Source organism: Brachypodium distachyon, chromosome 4, assembly GCF_000005505.3.
Source record: "Brachypodium distachyon strain Bd21 chromosome 4, Brachypodium_distachyon_v3.0, whole genome shotgun sequence".
Lineage (NCBI taxonomy): Eukaryota > Viridiplantae > Streptophyta > Magnoliopsida > Poales > Poaceae > Brachypodium > Brachypodium distachyon.
In genome coordinates, this window is record NC_016134.3 from 40,792,582 (window position 1) to 40,812,575 (window position 19,994).

At 45.5% G+C, this 19,994-nt stretch overlaps 3 protein-coding genes across 4 annotated transcripts; 1 reads left to right on the top strand and 2 right to left on the bottom strand.

Moving 5' to 3' along the window:
- Positions 1-7,458: 7,458 nt before the first annotated feature.
- Positions 7,459-9,046, bottom strand: LOC112268828 (ycf49-like protein). The gene is made up of 4 exons (XM_024455001.1): positions 8,672-9,046; positions 8,469-8,547; positions 8,085-8,153; positions 7,459-7,701 (listed from the first exon to the last, which is right to left on the bottom strand). Exons 1-4 carry the CDS (start codon positions 8,905-8,907, stop codon positions 7,588-7,590), a joined length of 498 nt encoding a protein of 165 aa, XP_024310769.1. The 5' UTR covers positions 8,908-9,046; the 3' UTR covers positions 7,459-7,587.
- A 63-nt stretch (positions 9,047-9,109) lies between these two features.
- Positions 9,110-12,694, bottom strand: LOC100829032 (probable sodium/metabolite cotransporter BASS5, chloroplastic). Of its 2 annotated transcripts, none has more exons than XM_024455000.1 (8): positions 12,380-12,694; positions 12,105-12,208; positions 11,848-11,978; positions 11,102-11,295; positions 10,759-11,011; positions 10,383-10,636; positions 10,217-10,299; positions 9,110-9,517 (listed from the first exon to the last, which is right to left on the bottom strand). In XM_024455000.1, the coding sequence occupies exons 1-8, from the start codon at positions 12,516-12,518 to the stop codon at positions 9,452-9,454; spliced, it is 1,224 nt and encodes a 407-aa protein (XP_024310768.1). In that variant the 5' UTR covers positions 12,519-12,694; the 3' UTR covers positions 9,110-9,451. The 2 variants fall into 2 exon arrangements, with proteins under 2 accessions (XP_024310768.1, XP_014758840.1); XM_014903354.2 differs by having other exon boundaries at positions 12,089-12,208; positions 12,380-12,521.
- A 2,859-nt stretch (positions 12,695-15,553) lies between these two features.
- LOC100837934 (DEAD-box ATP-dependent RNA helicase 7) lies at positions 15,554-19,685 on the top strand. The gene is made up of 13 exons (XM_003578410.4): positions 15,554-16,134; positions 16,613-16,747; positions 16,830-16,970; positions 17,055-17,166; positions 17,279-17,349; positions 17,433-17,587; positions 17,676-17,787; positions 18,096-18,197; positions 18,277-18,509; positions 18,602-18,698; positions 18,780-18,874; positions 18,955-19,088; positions 19,216-19,685. Exons 1-13 carry the CDS (start codon positions 15,637-15,639, stop codon positions 19,413-19,415), a joined length of 2,085 nt encoding a protein of 694 aa, XP_003578458.1. The 5' UTR covers positions 15,554-15,636; the 3' UTR covers positions 19,416-19,685.
- Positions 19,686-19,994: the final 309 nt, after the last annotated feature.

Genomic DNA, 19,994 nt, shown 5'->3' on the forward strand with positions numbered 1-19,994 from the left:
TCAATTATGCATGCATATAGCCCCCCGCGTCGCCCTCCTCTGGCGACACGGGGGAAACCCTAGCCGCCGCCGGCCTAGGGCCTCCTTGCCCTCTCCCTCGCGCCGCCGTCACCGGAGGGGGTGCCGGCTAAGCCGTGCACGCCCTGGGATGGTGGCGGCGGGGTGGCCTCCTCTCGTTGGCTGCTGGCGCGCTCCCTGCTGCGGTGCGTGGTGGTGCAGGCGTCGGCCGAGCATGGTGACGGCCTCGGGCGGCTGGGCGGCGGCACCTCCCGGAGGCGCGGTTTTCGTCGGGCGGATGCGGCGGCGGGCCCCGGTGCTGCCGGGAGTTGGTGGCCATGTCCGGCCGCGGATCTGGCGCCGGTGGGTGGTTGTGTGCCGGATCTGGCCGGCAGCCGGCCTGGCCAGCCTCGATGGCAGACGGCGGGCTCCTCGGAGGCGTTTCCGGCTGCAAATTTGGTGCAGTCGCTCGTCTCCCTTCCCCGTGCGTATGGTTGTGGCTCGTGTGGCTTCTCACCGGCGTTGCTTCAGCGGTGGATGCCGGGACGGCGGCCCCGGGTCACGTCTTGGTTGTCTGGGCCGCCGATCTGGCGTTTTGGGACGCAGATTGGTCTCAGTCAAGCAGAGGAAGGATGTCGAGGCAGCGGCCTCGGAAGGGGGTGAAGGCGGTTGCTGCGCGGGGCGTGGTCAGATTCTGGGTGCCGGGGCGGCGGCCCCGGAAAGCATTGGTCCTGAGGAGGTCTGATGCAATGGATGATGCCGGGTTCTTGAGGCGCGCCTCACGTCCTCCTGCATCAGGGTGGCCCAAACCTGCTCCTCTTCGCGGATTTGGTTTATGTCCCCTTCGTGTGGTGGCGGCGAGTGCGGTTCGGTGGTGCGGGGCTCTGACGATGTTTCTTCCGTGCTCCTTTGGAGCCCGTCAAGGTCCTTCGGCCCTCTCTGGGGAGTCATGCCGGATCTGGCTTGCTCAGTGGAGGGGTGATGTGTGCTTCGATATGGCGGGGTTCTTCTTCGGTTCTCCCGATGGTGTGTTGACGTGTAGGCGGAGCGTTTGTTCGTTGTGTCGTTCCTCCTGTTGACTGTTAGGGGCTTCGTCCTCTTGTATCTGGTTTTTGCCCGGTTTTCTCTAATAAACTGGGCAACTCTAATTCTTCTATAATGAAATGCAGGAACCCCTGCCCCTTTTGAGGTGTCCTCAAAAAAAATTATGCATGCATGCATTACGCACACAAATATTCAACGAGGTGTATCCCAAGTTTTCAAGAATCAATTACTCCCTCCGTCCCATATTAAGTGACTTTTTATTACATGCATCTAGACGCTTTTTACGCATAGATACATACATATTTAGATAAATTTGAGTCACTTAATATGGGATGGAGGGAGTATGTTTTATTTTTTTAAATGTATGGACATGAGTAAAATACACCACTAATCCATGAACTCGGCAAAAATGAACACTTTAGTCCACAAACTCGCAAAACGCACACATAAATCCATAAACTGGGATTATTGTGTCATTTTAGTCCAAAAACGGTGCGTTGAGGCTAAAACCCGTCGGCTAAGACCAGGACCGCGGCTTTTAATCCCTCTTTCGCATGTTTTTTTTTTACAAAATCACCCATCCGGTTAAAATGCATCTCAAAATTCCCAAATAGGTGGCCAAAATCACCAATCTAGGAGCAATCCCTAACCTTGCAGCCGTGCCTCTCCCCCATCCGCCTTGCCTAGCTCTCCGCCGTGACTCTCCCTAATCGAGCAAAGCCATGGCCTCGCCGAGCTGCCGCTCCTTGTCGACCATCCGCGGGACGGGTGATTTTGCAAAATAATAAACAACCTGTGAAAGAGGGATTAGAAGCCGCGGTCCTGGCCGAAGCCGACGTGATGGCCACGTGGCATGTGTAAACCTCTGCCGAACCGTTTTTGACTAAAATGACATAGTAATCCCAGTTTAGGAGTTTAAATATGCGTTTTTTTAGTTCATGGATTAAAGTGTTCATTTTTGTCAAGTTCATGAAATAGTGGTGTATTTTACTCTAATATTAACTGCATCGAGGGGCTTCGTCTTGGTTTATTGACGGAGAAAGAGGCGGACTGACTTGTGATAGTAGTGTAAGGTTCTTAGCACAAAAACCAGCGTAAGACTATATTTGTCTCTCGTAAACGCATTAAATGGAGTAACACTTCTTAATGCTCCAGCAGTGCAGGTGAAGGGGGCAAGCACTGTTGCTGTGAGAACTCGTGTTCCATCTGCCGCTGTGTGTACACTATTTTGCCTTCTTATTTTGTTGAAAAATAGGATCTTGCCTTCATCACCCGTTTATCAAAGTTTACGGAGTAGATTTTATAAAGACCTTAAACTACAAATGCCTATATGTCACTACGTGTGTGGCTGTGGACCTGTGGTCATGTGGACTACTGCCACGCCAACAAGTTTCAGTTCTTTACGTTGGACGATCGGAAAGTACAACGCTGATACGGATATCACCTTCTTCTCCAGACTCCAAAGTTGCTTCTTTTTTAGAGCACTTCATCAAAAGATTGCTCCTTTTCAAAAGCCAACCAATCATCCGATCCCCGGACAAATATAACAAATGATCTGCCTCGGTGCAGCATCTCGCTAGATCATAAACATAAACCTAGGCAAATCCAGTCCAACCACAGACGCACACCTGACTCAGCTGCAAACCGAGTGGAGTGCACTGCTGTCTGCCGGCCTGCTTGGTCAGTTCAGCTCGGCTTTTGCTCTTTTTTCTTTCCCCTCTTCCTTTGCGCGACAGGTGAAAGTGAATCTGCTCAGTTTCTTATAATCGAGGCAGTAACAATGGATCTCGTCAGTACAAGACATGATAGCAATACAACTGCCAACTCTTGCATGTTCTGATGCAGAGATCAACAAAGTACTCTCTTCTACTACCATTATTATGAAGAAAAAAAAACATGATAACACAGCTCAGATAGGGCATTACGACAGCGGTCGATCTCATCGTGCATGTTTTGTACACAGTTGAAGGGGTCGACGCAGCATATACGCAGGCATCAGCGGGCGACTTTTCTCAACACGCAGACCTCTCCGAGTCACTCACTCTCAGCGCCTCACTTCGGGGTCTGGGCTTTCCTTTGACCACAAAAGCGGCGTGTTGCTCACTGCTAGTCTGGTCCGGGGCTCAACAACTCTCCAGAAGATACCTACACGTTCATCTCTGACTTCAGATATCGGTCAAAGTCGTTCTTTCTTTCTTTTCCTATCAGCATGTGCACCGAACCTTGCACTTTGGCACGCGAGAACCTATCGACTCCATCCGTTCATTCCATTCTGCTGCATCCGTTTCTAAACATAAACAGTTTTAACTTTGTACTAACTTAAAATGCTTCTACTTTGATCAAGTTTATTGAAGAATCTGTCAATAATATAGAGTTTTATATGTTGACAGATTTTTTTTATATAAACTTGGTCAAACTCGAAGAAGTTTCACTTAAAACAAAGTATTATTTGAACCGAAACAAAAGGTTCATTAATTAAGAAAAGAGTTGTCCAATTAACTAACAGGAAACCAAATGAAAACTGAAACAACGGGACCAAGCCCACTCACAAACACAAGCACAAACGGGGCAGGCCCAAACACTAAACCGCTAAGACCACACAACGTCCCACCAAAATTGGAGAGAAGAAATCGTGAATGCTATGGGAGAAGCCGACATGGACGTTGCGATGCAGATGAAGAAGCCAACCCTCCATGATAACTGTGACAACACTACACCGACAACCACATCAAGGGCAATTTGTTGCCCGCACGACATGATGACTACACACTCAACATTGAAGACCTTCCGGGACTGCCACCTCGACATCCAGCAGCTCCCCATGCCCATCAGACCACCAACACCACTTTCTAGGACCGCCATCACGATGTACACCACTCACACTCGAGCCGCAACACCGCACAAACTCGGCCACCTGCAGCCCAAACTGCATCGAGCAAACCGCACACAGACCACGACCGTCGCACCAACATCCGGCGTCGCCGCCCCGACATAAAGTCAAACCGCCTCTGGTAAGATGCGTCGACCGATCCGACAACCTCGCAGCACTTTGTAATCAAAGTCTCTATTTTCCTCTTTAAAGAAGGCACTGTCAGTTAAGCAGGGGCCATAGGTCCTACTTCTTCCGTCCAACAAAAGATGTCTTAAGTTTGTCAAAATTTGAATGTATTTAGACATGACGGTGTATAGATGCATTTAAATTTAGTCAAAGTTGAGACATCCTTTTGTTGGACGGAGGGAGTAGTTTTTTTTTTCAAAAGCCAAAAGGTACATTGTGAAAGGTCATTTCTCTCCTAGTTAATTTTGGTGGTGATGACAACGTGTGTTGTGGACTAATCGTGCGTTAAGTATTTCAGATGTGATATCAAATGGCGCAAAACGATTCGATGCCCTCAAGTTGGAAAATGAAGAGTAGTGGAGTTTTAACGGGTTTTTCGGTTATTGAGTCGTAAGAACTCCGTTCTATTAAGAGGGAGTCCACATGGGAAAGTAATGGGTGAATCGCTTTTCACGTACACAAACAAACATCTTACATCCACATAAAGCCTACCCAAAAAATGAGAGAGAGCCAACTCTAGAGCTTAACTGGTGTGCATTTGTCTGCCCAGGTCCGGAAGTTCCGGTGGGGTTCCGGAACACCGGAACTTCCGCCCAACCTCCGGACTAGGTCCGCAACGCTACTGGAATCCATTGTGGATTTCCGGAAGTTGAGCCGGAACAGGACCGGAACTTCCGGTCGACCGGAAGGTCCGATGGCCAGCGGAAGTTCCGCCCCTGGAACTTGCAGTGCATAACGGTTAGATTTTGGAGAGTCCAAATAGATACCCCTTCGTCCCCAACGGTTATTCTGCCCGAGCACGAAGCAAAGAACAGCCCTCTCTCCCCCAAGAAATCCTTAAGCTTCATTCTACTAGATCTCCCTCCAAAAAGCTTCCCCCTTGTTGATTCTTTGAGGATTGGAGGAGAAGACCTAGATCTAGGGTTTCACCAAGTCACAAAGTTGATTCCCCTTGTTTCTCTTGTGGATTTCGTTTCTCTTAGGCATTTGGGAGCCCTAGACAAAAGTGGTTGCTTTGAGCTCTTCCCTTGGGGATTGTGGAGCTTGAGGATTGGATTGAGAGCCTCCAATTGAATTGTGGAGCTAGCCCCGATCAAGTTTGTAAAGGTTCGGTCTTCGCCTTCAAGGAAGCCATTAGTGGAGCTCACTCACCTTTGTGATGCCGTGAGAGGAGAATAGAGTGAGCCTTTGTGACGTCTCTACCTTTGTGGTAGAGCACTCCTCCAAATGGAGACGTATACCTACCCCAATCGGTGGAACTTCGGTGAAATCTTCGTCTCTCGTGTGGTATCCATTCTTACCCTTTACATTCCTGTTATCTAGTTGCTTCGGCTATTGCTTCGATTATTATACTTCATCTTAGGGTTGCATTACCTTTTGAAAATTTAGTAAACCTCAGGTTAAGTGTGTGTATTTTTTTAGAAAAGAAAAAGAAAAAGATTAAAATTTGTTAGTTGCCTATTCACCCCCCTCTAGCCGACCATACCGATCTTTCACATTGGCTGCTAGCTGATCGGAGCTAATGTTTTTTTAGAGAATTACGAATATATATTTTTTAGATTAACGGGAGCTTTATTGATCGATCAAAATGTTTACACAGGGGAAAAAACAGAGAGCAACCAAATAAATCAACCGGGCTGCAGAGTGCTAGCTGACTTCGGTAGATCGTGAACCTCAAAATTATGCTCCCGTTTCCATGCTCAAAACAGACAAACGGAAATTGGCCTGTCCTCTCCTTAATCTCCCTTAGAACCATCTCGTATGCCGTCATAGTCCCAATGCAGATTGTTTATAACCTCCAGGCAGTCGCTCGCAACTTGTATACGTGATATATTGATGTCCATTGCACGGCTTCGTTACAGGCCATCGCCTCCAGGGTTGCCGGCGCGGTGACTCCCTCAAAAACTACTGCCGAGGCACCTAGGTGTGAGCCGTCACTAGCTCTGCACACTGCTGCAAACCGTTTTCCTCCAGACTTTGGATAGCAGCATCGACATTTATTTTCACCTTTCCCTCTGCAGGAGCAAGCCAAATCCTCTGATTAGTAATCTGATTCGCTATAGTGTCCCTTTTCTTTTGTCGATCGGTTTCAACACTTCAACGGTGTCGAGGTCAGCAAGGAAATTATTGATAAAATGGGATGTAGAGATTGGACTTTGGAAAATCCGCTCGTGAACCACTTTCCTCCTGGACCACCAGATTGCCCATAGGGTGACTGTTAGCTTGGTAAAATCAGCATGTGTAAGAGTATCTTTCGTAGCAAAAAGCCACTGCTTCGGATCATCAGCAATATTTGCCATTTATAAAGTTCTGTTTGCCGGCCGCATAAACAAGTACCAGCATGATAGTAGCCAAGAGTCAGTTCTTGCACACTTCACTGCAAACATGTGTTTCTTTCTCTCACAAAACAGACTTCTGATGTGGAAGATTGAAGAAAATTGACTCTTCGCGAACAGTCAGGCTAGTAGCCAAGAGTCAGGTAATAGTCGATCTCGTTACCATTGTAGACCATCGAATTGAATGCTAACAAATCCCAGAGAGTCAAGTTTAACACACAACGCACTGTATAAACTATTCTATCGTTCACTCTAATGATGTAAGATGATGTAGAGAGTCATGAATGCCCTAACAAGGGAATAAGTCCTCGGTGATTATTTTTTAGCTTGGGCTCGAGAGATCCCATGTGGCAAAATAAATGAAGAAAAATCGATGTTGTAGAACTTTGTAAATGACTTATGCAAACATTGCAATATCAGGTGGAACCACAAATTTTCGTATAAAAACAACAAATTCGGAGAACTATGATTTGCTATATTAGCCTCTATTGTTTTTTTTTCCGCGAGCCACAAATGGAAGCATTTTTTTTCACGAAAGTTTCCAGGTCATCATCTCGTATACATGTGGGATTCCCCGCCCCCCGCCCCCCCCAGATTTTTTGAAACTTAATAATGGACGCATTTTTTTCATGATTTCCAAGTCGTTATCTCGTATACATATGGGATCCCCCCCCCCCCCAGATTTTTTTGAAACTTCATAAATACACTCCTTGTATTTTTTTTCTAAAATAAAGGGAGCACTATAGCTAGTTAACTAAGAATCCTCTGTCATAAATTCCCTCTTACACGAACCTCAGGTGGATTTGGGCTGGCATTGATGCAAAATGAGGTCTTTTTCGGTAGGATGGCAATCATCTTATGGAAGTAGCACTAAAGCCTCCAAGCAGCTTATTAGTCTGCGTTCTCTTCGTCCATTTTTATTTTGAAAATAGTTTCCGTCCCAGCTTCTCTGTGTTCATTATTTCCTTCTTCAGATCAGGTGTGGCTCCAAAAGTGCTTTAAAAATTTAGAACAGCATTCAAATCACACATGCACAAGCTAAAACTGTCATTCCATTCGTAACAAGCTTCGACCAGACAGATCTATGTTTCAACTGTAAGCAACTCATTTGCAATGCTGTCACGACAAGTTGAAAAAGAATATGCATACTGGTTATGGACTTTTGCTGTTAGTGCCTTCCTGGGACGCTTTGAAGATGCGGAATGCAGCTATGCACATTGTTATGTTGCCGGTCACTGTAAGAGCACCTTGAAGCGCCACAAGCACCTGAAGATTTTGATAGGAAAACATCGGTCGCAAAGCAAAAAAGAACCAGGGCAGAGAAAAGGCTACTTGGATTATTATTTTTGGCCTATTTTAGTGATAATATAATAACTCGAGGGCTACCAGGTATTCATAATTTCTGCCAAAAAACTCAACGAGTATAAAGTTTGCGCAAGGAAATTGCTGAAAATAGCAATACTACTCGCTGGTCTTCTAAGTATCAAGTGCATTGTGGTTAAGGAAATGGGGCGCTTAAAGCTTCAGGGTAGGCCAGGCGCACGCACAATGATGAGTGACAAGTGAGAAACAGTTACAAGGTTTGGGACAACTAGATGGCATCGATTAGTGGCAAACAACTATTTTGATTTCAGGCTGCAATATCTTACCTCGAGAGACTCTGAATTGTAGAAGAAATGCCACGTGCAAGCGCACATCGCTCCACCAAGCAGCGGAACCTGTCAGGCAGAAATGCATACATGTGAATCAACAGCCATATGAACTGTCATCAGCAGGAATTTGCCATTTGCAAAAGCCATCTCAAGTTCCCAATGCACAGTTCAGTAAGGAGGTTTCCTGAAGAAATGCAGACGCTTTGCGATGAACAAAGCAACAAGTGAAGTGAACCAGTAATCTGCCAGGATCTTAATAGCATAAAATTTTGCAGCATTTCACACATACAGATGCATTATCCACAACAAATTTCTTCAGAAAATGGTTTCCTAATCGAAATCTTTATCGAACTCCACACACACACACGCACACGCACTTACCATCCCCCAGGAGAGGCCTTTCCAGCCCTTCAACCCCGTCCGCTCCCCGTATTGCCACACCAGCGCCATCGCCGTCACCCTGCAATTCCCCCCTCCGAGATTCTGATCTTTAAAAGTTTGCAGGCGCGGAAGGCAGAAGCAGGAACCGAAGAACGACTGGTTGCAGATAAGATAGCGGTGGGTGTGGCAGACGAAGTACGTACCACTCGGCGACGCTGGAGACGTGGACGGCCCACGTGGGTAGCGACAGCGCGTTCGCCGGCTCCGCCAGCGCGGCGAGCGCCGGCGGCGAGGCCGCGGCCATGGCCATGGTGGCGGCCGCCGCCGCGAGGGAGACGCCCCTCGCTAAGTGGGCCGCAGATGGCGGAGGCTTCTGTGGCTCCCTTCGAGGCGGAGGAGGGGAGGGCGCCAGCGCTGCTACGAGCCGGAGAGACGCCATGGCGGGGCAGGACAGCTTGCTTGGCGTTCACAGAACTCGCAAGTCGCTGAAGATTTTGGACGGGTATAACTGTCAACTGGACACATATGAGAACACAGCAAGAAGCTAATTTAAAGGGGAAAGGGGAAAAACAGTTGCATAAACAGCACAAATATCTAAAAGCGGTTCAATCAAATAACGTTTTTCATAATGACCGCACTGCTCAGTTTGGAACAATATCAGTTTATTAATCCAGACAAATCCACCAGAGACATAGATTGTTTCTTTCTTTCCATCTTCTATTAAAATCTAGGGAGAGGTTCTCTTCAGGAATACTCAAAATATTACAGAGATGTTTTCACCAAGGATCACAGGAATATAAAGTGAGAAGGAACCAGATGTGGCATGTTATGGTCACTTGGCATTTGGCATTATAGCCTTCCTATGGTCTGCAGTCTTCACCTCCAATAAACATTGTGATTGGTTGTTCTTCATGCTAACGCTTGCAAAACTTCCGCAGTGAATTATATTGTGTATCAATCCAGCTGAGTGGTTTCAGCAAGGGTTACACTTCTGTTCTCTTGGACCATACCATGACAAGACCAAACCCCATCAGAGACATCAGTACAACCTACACACAGAAGCAGGAAAGAATTTAGCCAACGTGATGTCCTAATTGATCTATGTGTAACAGATATACCATAACAACTTCTCCTAAAGATTAGAGAACATAGTACTCCCTCTGTTTTTCTATGTAAGGCGTGTAAAATTTTCACTCAAATTTCGAAATGTAAGGCGTGTGCTAACCCACACGAACCCACCGCGGGTCGCATGCGAAGAGAACAGGCAGTTTCCTTCCGCGGTGGTTAATTGCATGCTCTCAGTTTCGCTAATTGCACGGAGCAGTATCTATCCATACGGTCCATTTTCTCTCTGACGGTTGCATGCACAGAGAAGCCAGCTTTGCCAATTGCCATGCGCGGCAGTTGAGACGCGGGTGAGTATATACCTGCGTCTGATTGTTTTGCGTTAATATTCGTGCAGGATTATACACGCCTTACATTAAAAAACGGAGGGAGTACTAGATCAAAATGATTTCTAGGTCCAGAGAAAGTGCTTCATCCAAGTTAACCAGAAACAAAAGCTATTAATTTGCTAAACAGGTGTTACTCCATGAAGCAGTGACAAGATGAAGACGAACAGCTATAGCTGTTCTCTAGATGAAAGTCACTTAAATATCATTTCTAAGAGAAAAAACATTAGAGAATAACAGTTAATGCTTAAATCACGCTGAGATAAAAAGCAGTGTGGCAGAGGGAAGTAGACATACTGATACTGCTGGAGGCACTCCCACTAGTGGGTCTGGGAAAAACCTGTTAGCTAAAGCAAGAGCAAGAAGGCTACTTTGCATCCCTGCAAGGAATATTCGTGAGGTAACAGAAGAATTTGAAAAGGAAAAAAAAAGAATTCCTAATGCAACCGAAAACCACATATACCTGTCTCAAAAGATATTGTTCGTTGTAGGGCCTTTACATCAGCTGACTTACGGAACCAAGTACCAGCAAGATGATATCCAGCTATAAAAGATGTTGTATGGAATGCAAAAAGGAGAAACACAATGGATAATCCATATGGCGACAAAACAGACTTGATATTTATAGCCAGTGGCGAGCCAACACACAAAGCTGTCACAAACACTGACAGTGGAGGGAGAAATGGCTGAATAGCCGAACAGAGTCTTGGAAGAAATCTTCATAGAAAGAAGAAACGAGAAGTTAGACACAATAACACAAACTCTTGGAATGGATACTACTATATGTGGGCAGCTATAGCACAAATGTCCCTTATACTTCAGACAGATGAAGGAAATACCTATTCAGAAGCAATCCAGCTGCAATAGGAGCAACCACTATTTGCACAATGCTGGACATCATCCCTATGACATCCACAGGTAGTTTCTTGCCAATAAGTAAGTATGATAAAGTTGGCGTGACAAAAACTGCAGTAGCTGTCGACAATGATGTCATAACAATGCTGAGCGGAGCCATATGTGGATCTGTCAGGAAAGTTGCATAGTTTGACAGTTGCGCTCCGCTCACACACGAAACTAACATGATACCAGCACCTAAAAACAAGTCCAAGTTAGGGTTCACTAAAAAGCCTTCAATGTTCCGTATGAAAGCATGATAAATACTTTTGAAATTCAATTCCCTACCCAAAGCAGTAGGAAGATTGAAAGTCGTAGCTGCAAGAGTGCCAAAAAGGAATCCAAAGAAAGGCTTGAACATAAACTGTCCAATATAACCAGCAGCAATAGCATCTGGTCTTTGTATTGCTTCAATAAAGTCTTTAACGCTTGAATTCACACCTACAGCAAACATCAAGAACCCCAAGGCCGGTGCGTAGTATCTGCCAGGTTATTGGCACATGGTCACACTCGTACAGATGTGTAAACAGCAAGGTCAACTTTAGAACAAATTAGCACTACCACTAATGATAGTATTGCATCACATTTCCTCTAGAGAAAATGCCGCCAATGAATTCAACTTCAACCGCTTCAGAGCAGTCTCATAGCATATATAAATAAGGCTGCTTTTAAGTGATAAGAATTTTATCAGCAAAGATACACAATCTGGGTCCTGGATACAGTGAATGAGAGGATAGCAATGAACAAGCATTCTATGCATTAAGATACTAGGAAAATAAACATGAATTCCAATTTGGTCATTATAATCTCAATCATTAACATACTTGTGAAGGAGCACAGACACCAAAAGTTACCAGCCAAAAGGATGATTCATAGCTATTTAAACCTAAATAACTGAACCTAACTAAATGTACAAGTCATCGGGTGAAACTAGTAAAGGAATAAGGCTGCTTTCCACGAGTATAACCAAAATAATCCATGAAACATATAAACCCTGCCATCCGGTTCAACAGCTGAATGAAAGCAAAACTGACCTGGTTGTGAACCATGTAAACGAAGGTGGGTACACCAGGGCAAGAATTGTGCTCCCCAGCACTACATGGGGAATGATGGAGTTGGCACTCTTCAGAATCTTCAGAAAATCAACTTTGCTCTCCTCCACACCCTGCAAAATATTGCAAATCAAGGATAAAGTAGACAGCCGTACTACACTGAACATCCAATAGGCCAATGCTGCTAGATACAGAAATATTAGCTGAGGCATGGAAAACTAACTGCATCTGAGGAGCACCTGAGGAGGAGGTGACACGGCGTCCTCCCCAATGCGATATTGCTCGAACGAACCGCTTGCATCCGCCCAGACACGTCCCCTAGTATTCGGTCCAGATCCCTGCTCTGCTTTGAAGTACCATCGTATCGAAGTTAGTTTCTAACCAAATCAGTAGGGTTGTAGAGAATCGAAGCATGGAGCGACAATCTGCTGCTCCAATCACGGAGACCTCGAGAGACTCCACTAATCTACAGTCTACACAGCGTGGAAAGAGCGATCGAGTCTAGAGCACCTACTCAACGAAACGCGTGGCAGCAAGCTCGCCGGGAGAGCCAGCGAGAGGCGGACGTGATCCGTCGGCCCGCGGAGCCGCCGGCCGGCCGACGGGTAGGAGCTGGCGAGGTGGGGCCGACTCAGAGCGGCAGCGGGGGCCATTTGAGCACCGGGAGGGGACTGGGGAGTGTGGAGTAGAGCGTCGGCAGCGAGGCAGGACAGAGGTTTCAGGTTTGCGGCGGAAGCCAAGGACGGAGAAGGTGCCGGGGATTGGTGGCAGACTGGCAGTTTGGGACAAAGACAGGAAGAAAGGACGATTAGTTGGGGAATTAGTACCTTCTGATTTGTTTGGATTTGGATTTATGCTGCTTGTTTTAAGCGGTGAACTGCGTCGTTCTCCGCTGCTCGTATCTGGTTGGTAGAAGGTTGATCTTGGAGCATCTCCGGTAGTCAGTGTGTCGTTCACGAGTAAAATGCGTTCGCTGACCTAATATTGACGAGGTGGCAAGTCAATGATAAAATTAATAAGCTCGATATTTAGGTCTTTTTTTTTGTTAACTGGATCGTGGCAGGTTCTAAGCTCGTCCAGAGCATTTGATAGGCCTGCGTGACACGTTGAACGAATGCATGTCGGCTAAGGGGCCCTCTGGACATGACTGACGTGAGGAAGGATGCACCCGCGGTCCTAATATTATTGATGAGGTGTAAAATTAGTCCTATAATTACTAAAGTGTACATGTAGGTCCTAATTTTTTTAAGTGGGTCATGACAGGTCCTAAACTCATTCGGGAGCGTTAGACCATCCTATGTGACCGAATACACGTCGGCTAAGGGGCCGCTGGGCATAAGTGACGCTACGAAAGTGTGTTGTCCCATCCATCGTTGTGGTTCTTGCTGGAACAGCGCCGCGAGTCGCTGGAGGTGTGGCTAGGCGTCGCGGTGAATGAGGTTAGGACCTGTCGTGACTAACTTAACAAAAATATGCATTTTAGTAATTTTAGAACTAAACTTGTCACGTCGACAATAATATTATGACCGCGGGTGTATTTACTCTTCATTTATCTTTTTTCCCATAGTTTGACACATCAACCTTCATCATTTTTTTTAATTTTTGTGAATGAGAGGTTAGTAAAATGGAGGAGTTACCGTACAAAGTTCTTTTTGTCGGTCTCGGTGGATTTTTAGTAAACGCATCATAGATATATACCTGCACCACCAAAAAATTGAGACAACCATGACTCGTATTTGAGGGTGCGTCTCTCTCATTGAAAACACACTAAGACAGTTCACCGATTAAATCCTGAAACAATGTGAGACCAATGTCAAGTAGTACAAGATTTCAACATGGGTGGCCTGATTGCACCACAATGAACCAAACAACATGATCCGCGCTCAGTTCACTCAGTAATGGAATTATGAACAATTGTACTCCCTCTGTCCAACAAAAGTTGTCTCAAGTTTGTCAAAATTTGGATGTATCTAGACATGACTTAGTGTATAAATGCATTCAAATTTGATTAAAATTGAGACATCCTTTGTTGGACGGAGGGAGTACACAATTTTTCTTCCAAAACACTAGAAGAACAGTACACCTCAAACATAATAAAAGATACATCAAGGTCATTTGACCGCTAAATGACCATTACCTTTGCCAAAATGAGGCGGTAACACGCCAGTGTCACTGCTTCACATGCGGAGCTGGCCTGACCATATCGATGATAACATGAAAGCCATCATGCACATGCCCAAGGGCTAGCGAACCAGAGCCACAATAGTCATTGCCAAACTCTTGAATCGATCTGAAGAATATGACACCAAACACATGCTCGCTCATATGTACGCCAGAAACCCTAAAACATGAATATATGTCGGCGATCTCTCGATTCTGTCCTGACGAACAAACTTGAAGAGAATTGGAGACCACAAGACCATATTGACGACGAAGCACTGCTTTCGTGAGGATCACACTTTTTTTCACACGCCTCTCGACGGTACGAAGTACACCGGAACGAGGCCAATATGAAGAGACATTTTTCCAAGGCGACGACGATGTCATCATCTCGCCACCGGTCCTTGACAAACCTCACCGACTCTAGACGAGGAAACACAGCTTCCACCGGTAAAATGAGACTTTCTTATACACCCCTACCCGCTCTACGGTAGAGCCTGAGAAGGATGGCATGTATCGAGGGAGAAAGGGTGACCACTGAAGTGGAACCCTAAATGAGTTTTTTTCGTGAGGGCAAGGTAGACGTGCTTGTCTTGTACACGTTGCGTACGCCGTACAACCTCCCGTACATGACTCGAGAAAATGGTGTATGGCTCTTTTCCTCTCGATTCTGTGAGATGAGTTAATTATCCTAATTCTGGAAAGTGTCTATACAATTTTAGCAAAGCTGTAATGTTCCAAGCCCTGATTTTGTTTGGGTAAAATGGCCAGGTAGAATGCTTGGAATGTATGGGTGTGTAAATTTTTCCTCAAATTTGGCAAATAACCTAGCATCACCCTGGCAATGCCAAAAATGCGATATATTTTCAATCTTAAGCTTAGCATGTGCCAAGTTTGATGGCATGATTTTGACGGTGTCAAAACGAACTAATGCTCTACTCACTCTTTCTCTGATCAAACTATGCGCGAGTCAGTTTCGAAGTGACATTTTTTTTCCCGAATGTTAGAAAGCGGGATGTTTTTTTTTAGCGGGATAGAAAGTACTCTCTCCGTTCCATAATTCTTGTCGAAATCTTACGTGTATCTAGACACTTTTTAAAAATAGATACATCTATTTTTAGACAAATTTGAGACAAAAATTATGCAATTGAGTGAGTAAGATGTTAGGCATGGAACATGGCAGGATCACACTGGGCCTGCTTCGAAGTGGCTAAAGCAGCAGCACAGGCATGGTCCATCCAACACCTCCAAAGGAGCCCAAATGTTCCGCTCAAAAAAATAGTAAGGAGCCCAAATGCCAGTCTAGCCTAGCCCATTAAACAAGGCCGTTAAAAGCTGGCCGTCCGATGGCTCAACCCAATCTCGAGGCAAGACAGGCCGACACTTTCCACGGTGGACTAAACGCAACCGCTACGCTTGCCCAAAATATCTCTCCCTCGCGCGGCTGGTGGCTCCCCACCTGTCAGTCAAGCGAGCCCTAGGGTTTCTTCCGCCCGCATCGTACCTACATAAGCTTCGAAACCCCGACCTCTCTCCCCCCCTCTTTCCCGGCTGCGCAACCCCTGCAGCCTCCCACCTCTCCCGCGCCGCCACCCTCCGCCTCGTTACCCTATGCCTTCCATCGCCACCGTTGCCGAGCCCATGGCTGTCGACGACTCCGCCTCCAAGAAGGCCAAGCGCAAGCAGCTCAAGGCCGAGACCGCTGCGGCCGAGGCGATGGAGACGGCCTCATCGGGAAAGAAGGAGAAGAAGGAGAAAAAGCGCAAGGCGAAGGAGCCATCCCCTCCTCCTCCCGCCTCCGACGAGGAGGAGAGGAGTAGCACCAGCTCCGATTCGGAGCCGGCGCCCGCGGCAAAGAAGGCCAAGAAGGAAAAGAAGGACAAGAAGAAGAAGTCCGAGGAGGAGGTGGATGACGACGGTGAGCTGACCGCCAGCGGCGGCGACGAGGATCCCGCCGACCCAAATGCGCTTGCTAATTTCCGGATTTCCGAGCCGCTGAAGCAGAAGCTCAAGTCCAAGGGGATCAACGCGCTGTTCCCCATCCAGGCCACCACCTTCGGCCTTGTCCTCGACGGCCACGACTTGGTCGGCCGCGCGCGCACTGGACAGGTGAGAACTTTTCTCTCGGCTTGAATGGTTCGTTTAATAAATTTACAGGGGAGGAACTTTTTCTTTGTATTATTACTTTCTGCGTGTATATTTGATAGCAAGCATGCCGTGAATTTGATATGCTATGATCATTAGGAGAGGGGAATAACTTCTAATTTGCGGCACCTGTCAATTCGGTTTAGGATCAACCTAATGACAATACTTGCGCAAAGTGATATGATCATAGCTAGCATTCCACGCGTTAGAAGAGGGGAGCTGTTTCTCTCTCGGAATCACATGCCTTTTGTCCACATGGTTGGTGTTATAGGAGGGATGTGATACCAGCCATAAGGCATGTTAACATTGTTTATGCTGCTGCCTTGAGGTGTGCTCAGCCTGAAAATTGATCATTTTGGATGTTCATTTGTGGGATATCATTTTTCATTCTGCTAATGTATCTATTTTTCTGATAACTTTGTACTTGATGATATGATTGTAGGGTAAAACTCTGGCTTTTGTTCTGCCCATATTGGAGTCATTGGTTAACGGGCCACACAAGGCAACGAGACGAACCGACTACGGTAGGCTTCCAAGTGTTTTGGTTCTGCTACCTACCAGAGAGCTAGCCAATCAGGTAGAGTATTATTGTGTTCTGTACTTCAGATTCCCAGAAAGATAAAGCGTTTTTGGCCTGACCTTCTTAACATAAATTGCAGGTGCACGCTGACTTTGAGTTTTATGGTGGAGCATTTGGGCTTTCTACATGTTGCGCATATGGTGGTTCGCACTATCGTCCCCAGGAAATGGCAATGAGAAAGGGGGTTGATATTGTTGTTGGGACTCCTGGCCGTGTCAAGGTAGCGTTTTTCTCTGTTCATCTATGGTTGACTATATCAATTGCTCTTAAAAAATCATGTTCGCTGTCGTCCTTTCTTGCCCAGGATTTCATTGTAAAGGGAACTCTCAATCTGAAGTCTCTGAAATTTCGTGTCCTTGATGAGGCTGATGAGATGCTTAACATGGGATTTGTTGACGATGTTGAACTTATTCTTGGTACGCCTACATACTTTAGATGCAGTGTTCTTCCGTTTCCTGTTTCATTTGTTCTCTTTATGCCTAGTGTTACTCACATGTGTAATCTGAATTCCTTCATTGATGTAAACAGGCAAGGTTGAAGATGTTACAAAAGTACAAACACTTCTTTTCAGTGCGACTCTCCCAGAGTGGGTAAAGAAGGTATGAACCACTGACAATATGTTACTTATGTTGACAATCTGATTTAATAATCATGTGTACTGACTATTCTGTAATGGTTGTAGCTCTCTATGAGGTTTCTGAAAGCTGACAAGAAGACGGTTGATCTTGTTGGCAATGAGAAAATGAAAGCTAGTTCATCAGTCAAGCATCTTGCTCTTCCTTGTAACCGTGCTGCAAGGTCACAAATTATTCCAGACATCATTAAATGCTATAGCCGGTATGTACTTCCACTGAATGGTACTCCCGTAGGAGAATAGACTACCATAATCTCAGCAGTTTTCACTATTTTTAATATTTGTGTGCAGTGGTGGACGGACCATTATTTTCACGGAGACAAAAGAATCAGCATCAGAGCTGTCTGGTTTGATTCCTGGATCCCGTGCATTGCATGGAGATATCGCGCAAGCTCAACGAGAAGTAAGTTAATTCTATTCTAACCATGTATGTGGATATGTGTTGATGTCTGCACTCAAACCAATGTGTATGATGTCAACATGTTTTAGAAAACTTTTACTGTGCCCTGCATCTAAATTTGGATTGAACTTCCATTAGTTGTTGATCAATGTGCGTTTGTAGTGTGCAGATTAATCTAGAATTTTGGTCTTTTGATGTAATCGAAACCCATTTTTTATGTCAGTGTCTGCCAATTGACTTGACACTTTATCTGAGAGTTCTGATTGTTTGCTTGGCTATTGACGTGTACTGATTACCTGATTATTTTATAGGTTGTTATTGCTGGATTCAGGAGCGGGAAGTTTCTTGTTTTGGTTGCTACAAATGTGGCAGCACGAGGTCTGGACATCAATGATGTGCAGCTTATCATTCAGGTTTGCCATTTTTGTAGTTGATTAATGTTGCCAAGAACTATGCATCGCTCCCTCACTGATAATATTCTGAATCTCTTAGTGTGAGCCTCCACGTGATGTTGAAGCTTACATACACCGGTCAGGTCGGACAGGGAGAGCAGGAAATACTGGCGTTGCTGTCATGCTTTTTGAACCCAGATATAAATATAGTGTGACCAGAATAGAGAGGGAGTCTGGGGTGAAGTTTGAACATATATCTGCGCCACAGCCTACTGATGTGGCACAATCTGCTGGCAATGAAGCAGCAGATGCCATTGCAAGTGTCTCGGACAGGTAACATATTCTAATTAATTATAGTGTGGGATTAAACAAATTCTGGGTTACATTGCATTGTGCCGTAAACTATGTCTATGGATGCAATGCAGTGTTATTCCTGTTTTCCGGCAACAAGCAGAGGAACTGTTGAGCTCTTCCAGCATGTCTGCTGTCGATCTACTAGCCAAAGCACTTGCAAAGGCAGTTGTAAGTTGGTTTTAGTTTTTGTTTTTATACTGCTATATACTCGCTGTTAATGGAATAATTAAAAGAAAATGTATTTCTTAGGGTTACACTGACATAAAGAAGAGATCTTTGCTTTCTTCTATGGAGAACTACACTACGTTACAACTTCAAACTGGCAGGCCGATGTATACACCAGGGTGAGTAACTGCCCTACTTGCTGGCTTTGAGTATTATGCGGAGGTTGATCTTTATCTTATTTAAAATTTATTCTGTTCAGGTTTGCCCTTACTACTTTGAAGAGGTTCATGCCAGAAGATAAACTTTCAGATGTACATGGTATAACCCTCACCGCTGATGGGACTGGTGCTGTATTTGATGTTCCTTCAGCAGAGGTTCAAGATTATATTCTAGGTATACCCTTTGTCACTTTATTGTAGAACTACATTACTCCAAAATTCAAGTGCATTTTATAACACATTTATTGTTATTCGGGCATACCACCGTTCCCACTCAAATACTGCTTAATGATTCCCTGCAGGCTCTGAGAACGCGGCCATGGTGACGCTTGATGAAGTGAAACAACTGCCACCGTTGCAAGAGAGGGAGCAGCAGTCAAGGGGCAATTCTGGTGGGTCAAGGTTTGGCCGAGGCGGCGGTGGCAGGAGATTTGGGGGTGGTGGTGGCCGAGGCGGCGGTGGTAGAGGCAGGGGCGGCGGCGGGAGGTTCAACAGGAGGTGAACACTGAGCAGTACATCCATTTTTGCGGGATTTTGAGTGAGAAGGCACAGGGAATCATCAAAGTTTTGACTGCGCCGTGTATCGTTTTTTCTATTTGTTTGTTAACGTCTGTCCCTGAGATTATGGCGATCAAGTTTGCTAGCCGGAAGAATGTAGAACTGAACTGTAGAATATTGATCCGAGACTCATCCACTCTTATGAATGAAGCTATATATGTTGTTTTGAAATACAAGTGATCACATGAAGTAATGTCATTTACGTGCAAATCTAGTTTTTGTGTGCACCTGGGTACTCCCTCCTTTCATAGGTTTTTTTGTTTGTGTTTGCTTGTATTTCAATTCAAAAGTATGTTCCTATTGTTATGATTTGTATCATAGGTCACATGTCATGTTGACGGAGTAATTCTCATTCGTATTACGAATTGTATCACGCAAGTCACATGTTGGAGTATTAGTCAAAGTGTGTTGATAAAAGATAAAGTGGGTCTTATATTTTGTCCTCGTGATATTAATAATTTGTCTAAACATGGACGTATCTATATACTACTTCTTCCGTCCTGAAATAAGTGAGCTGGATTTA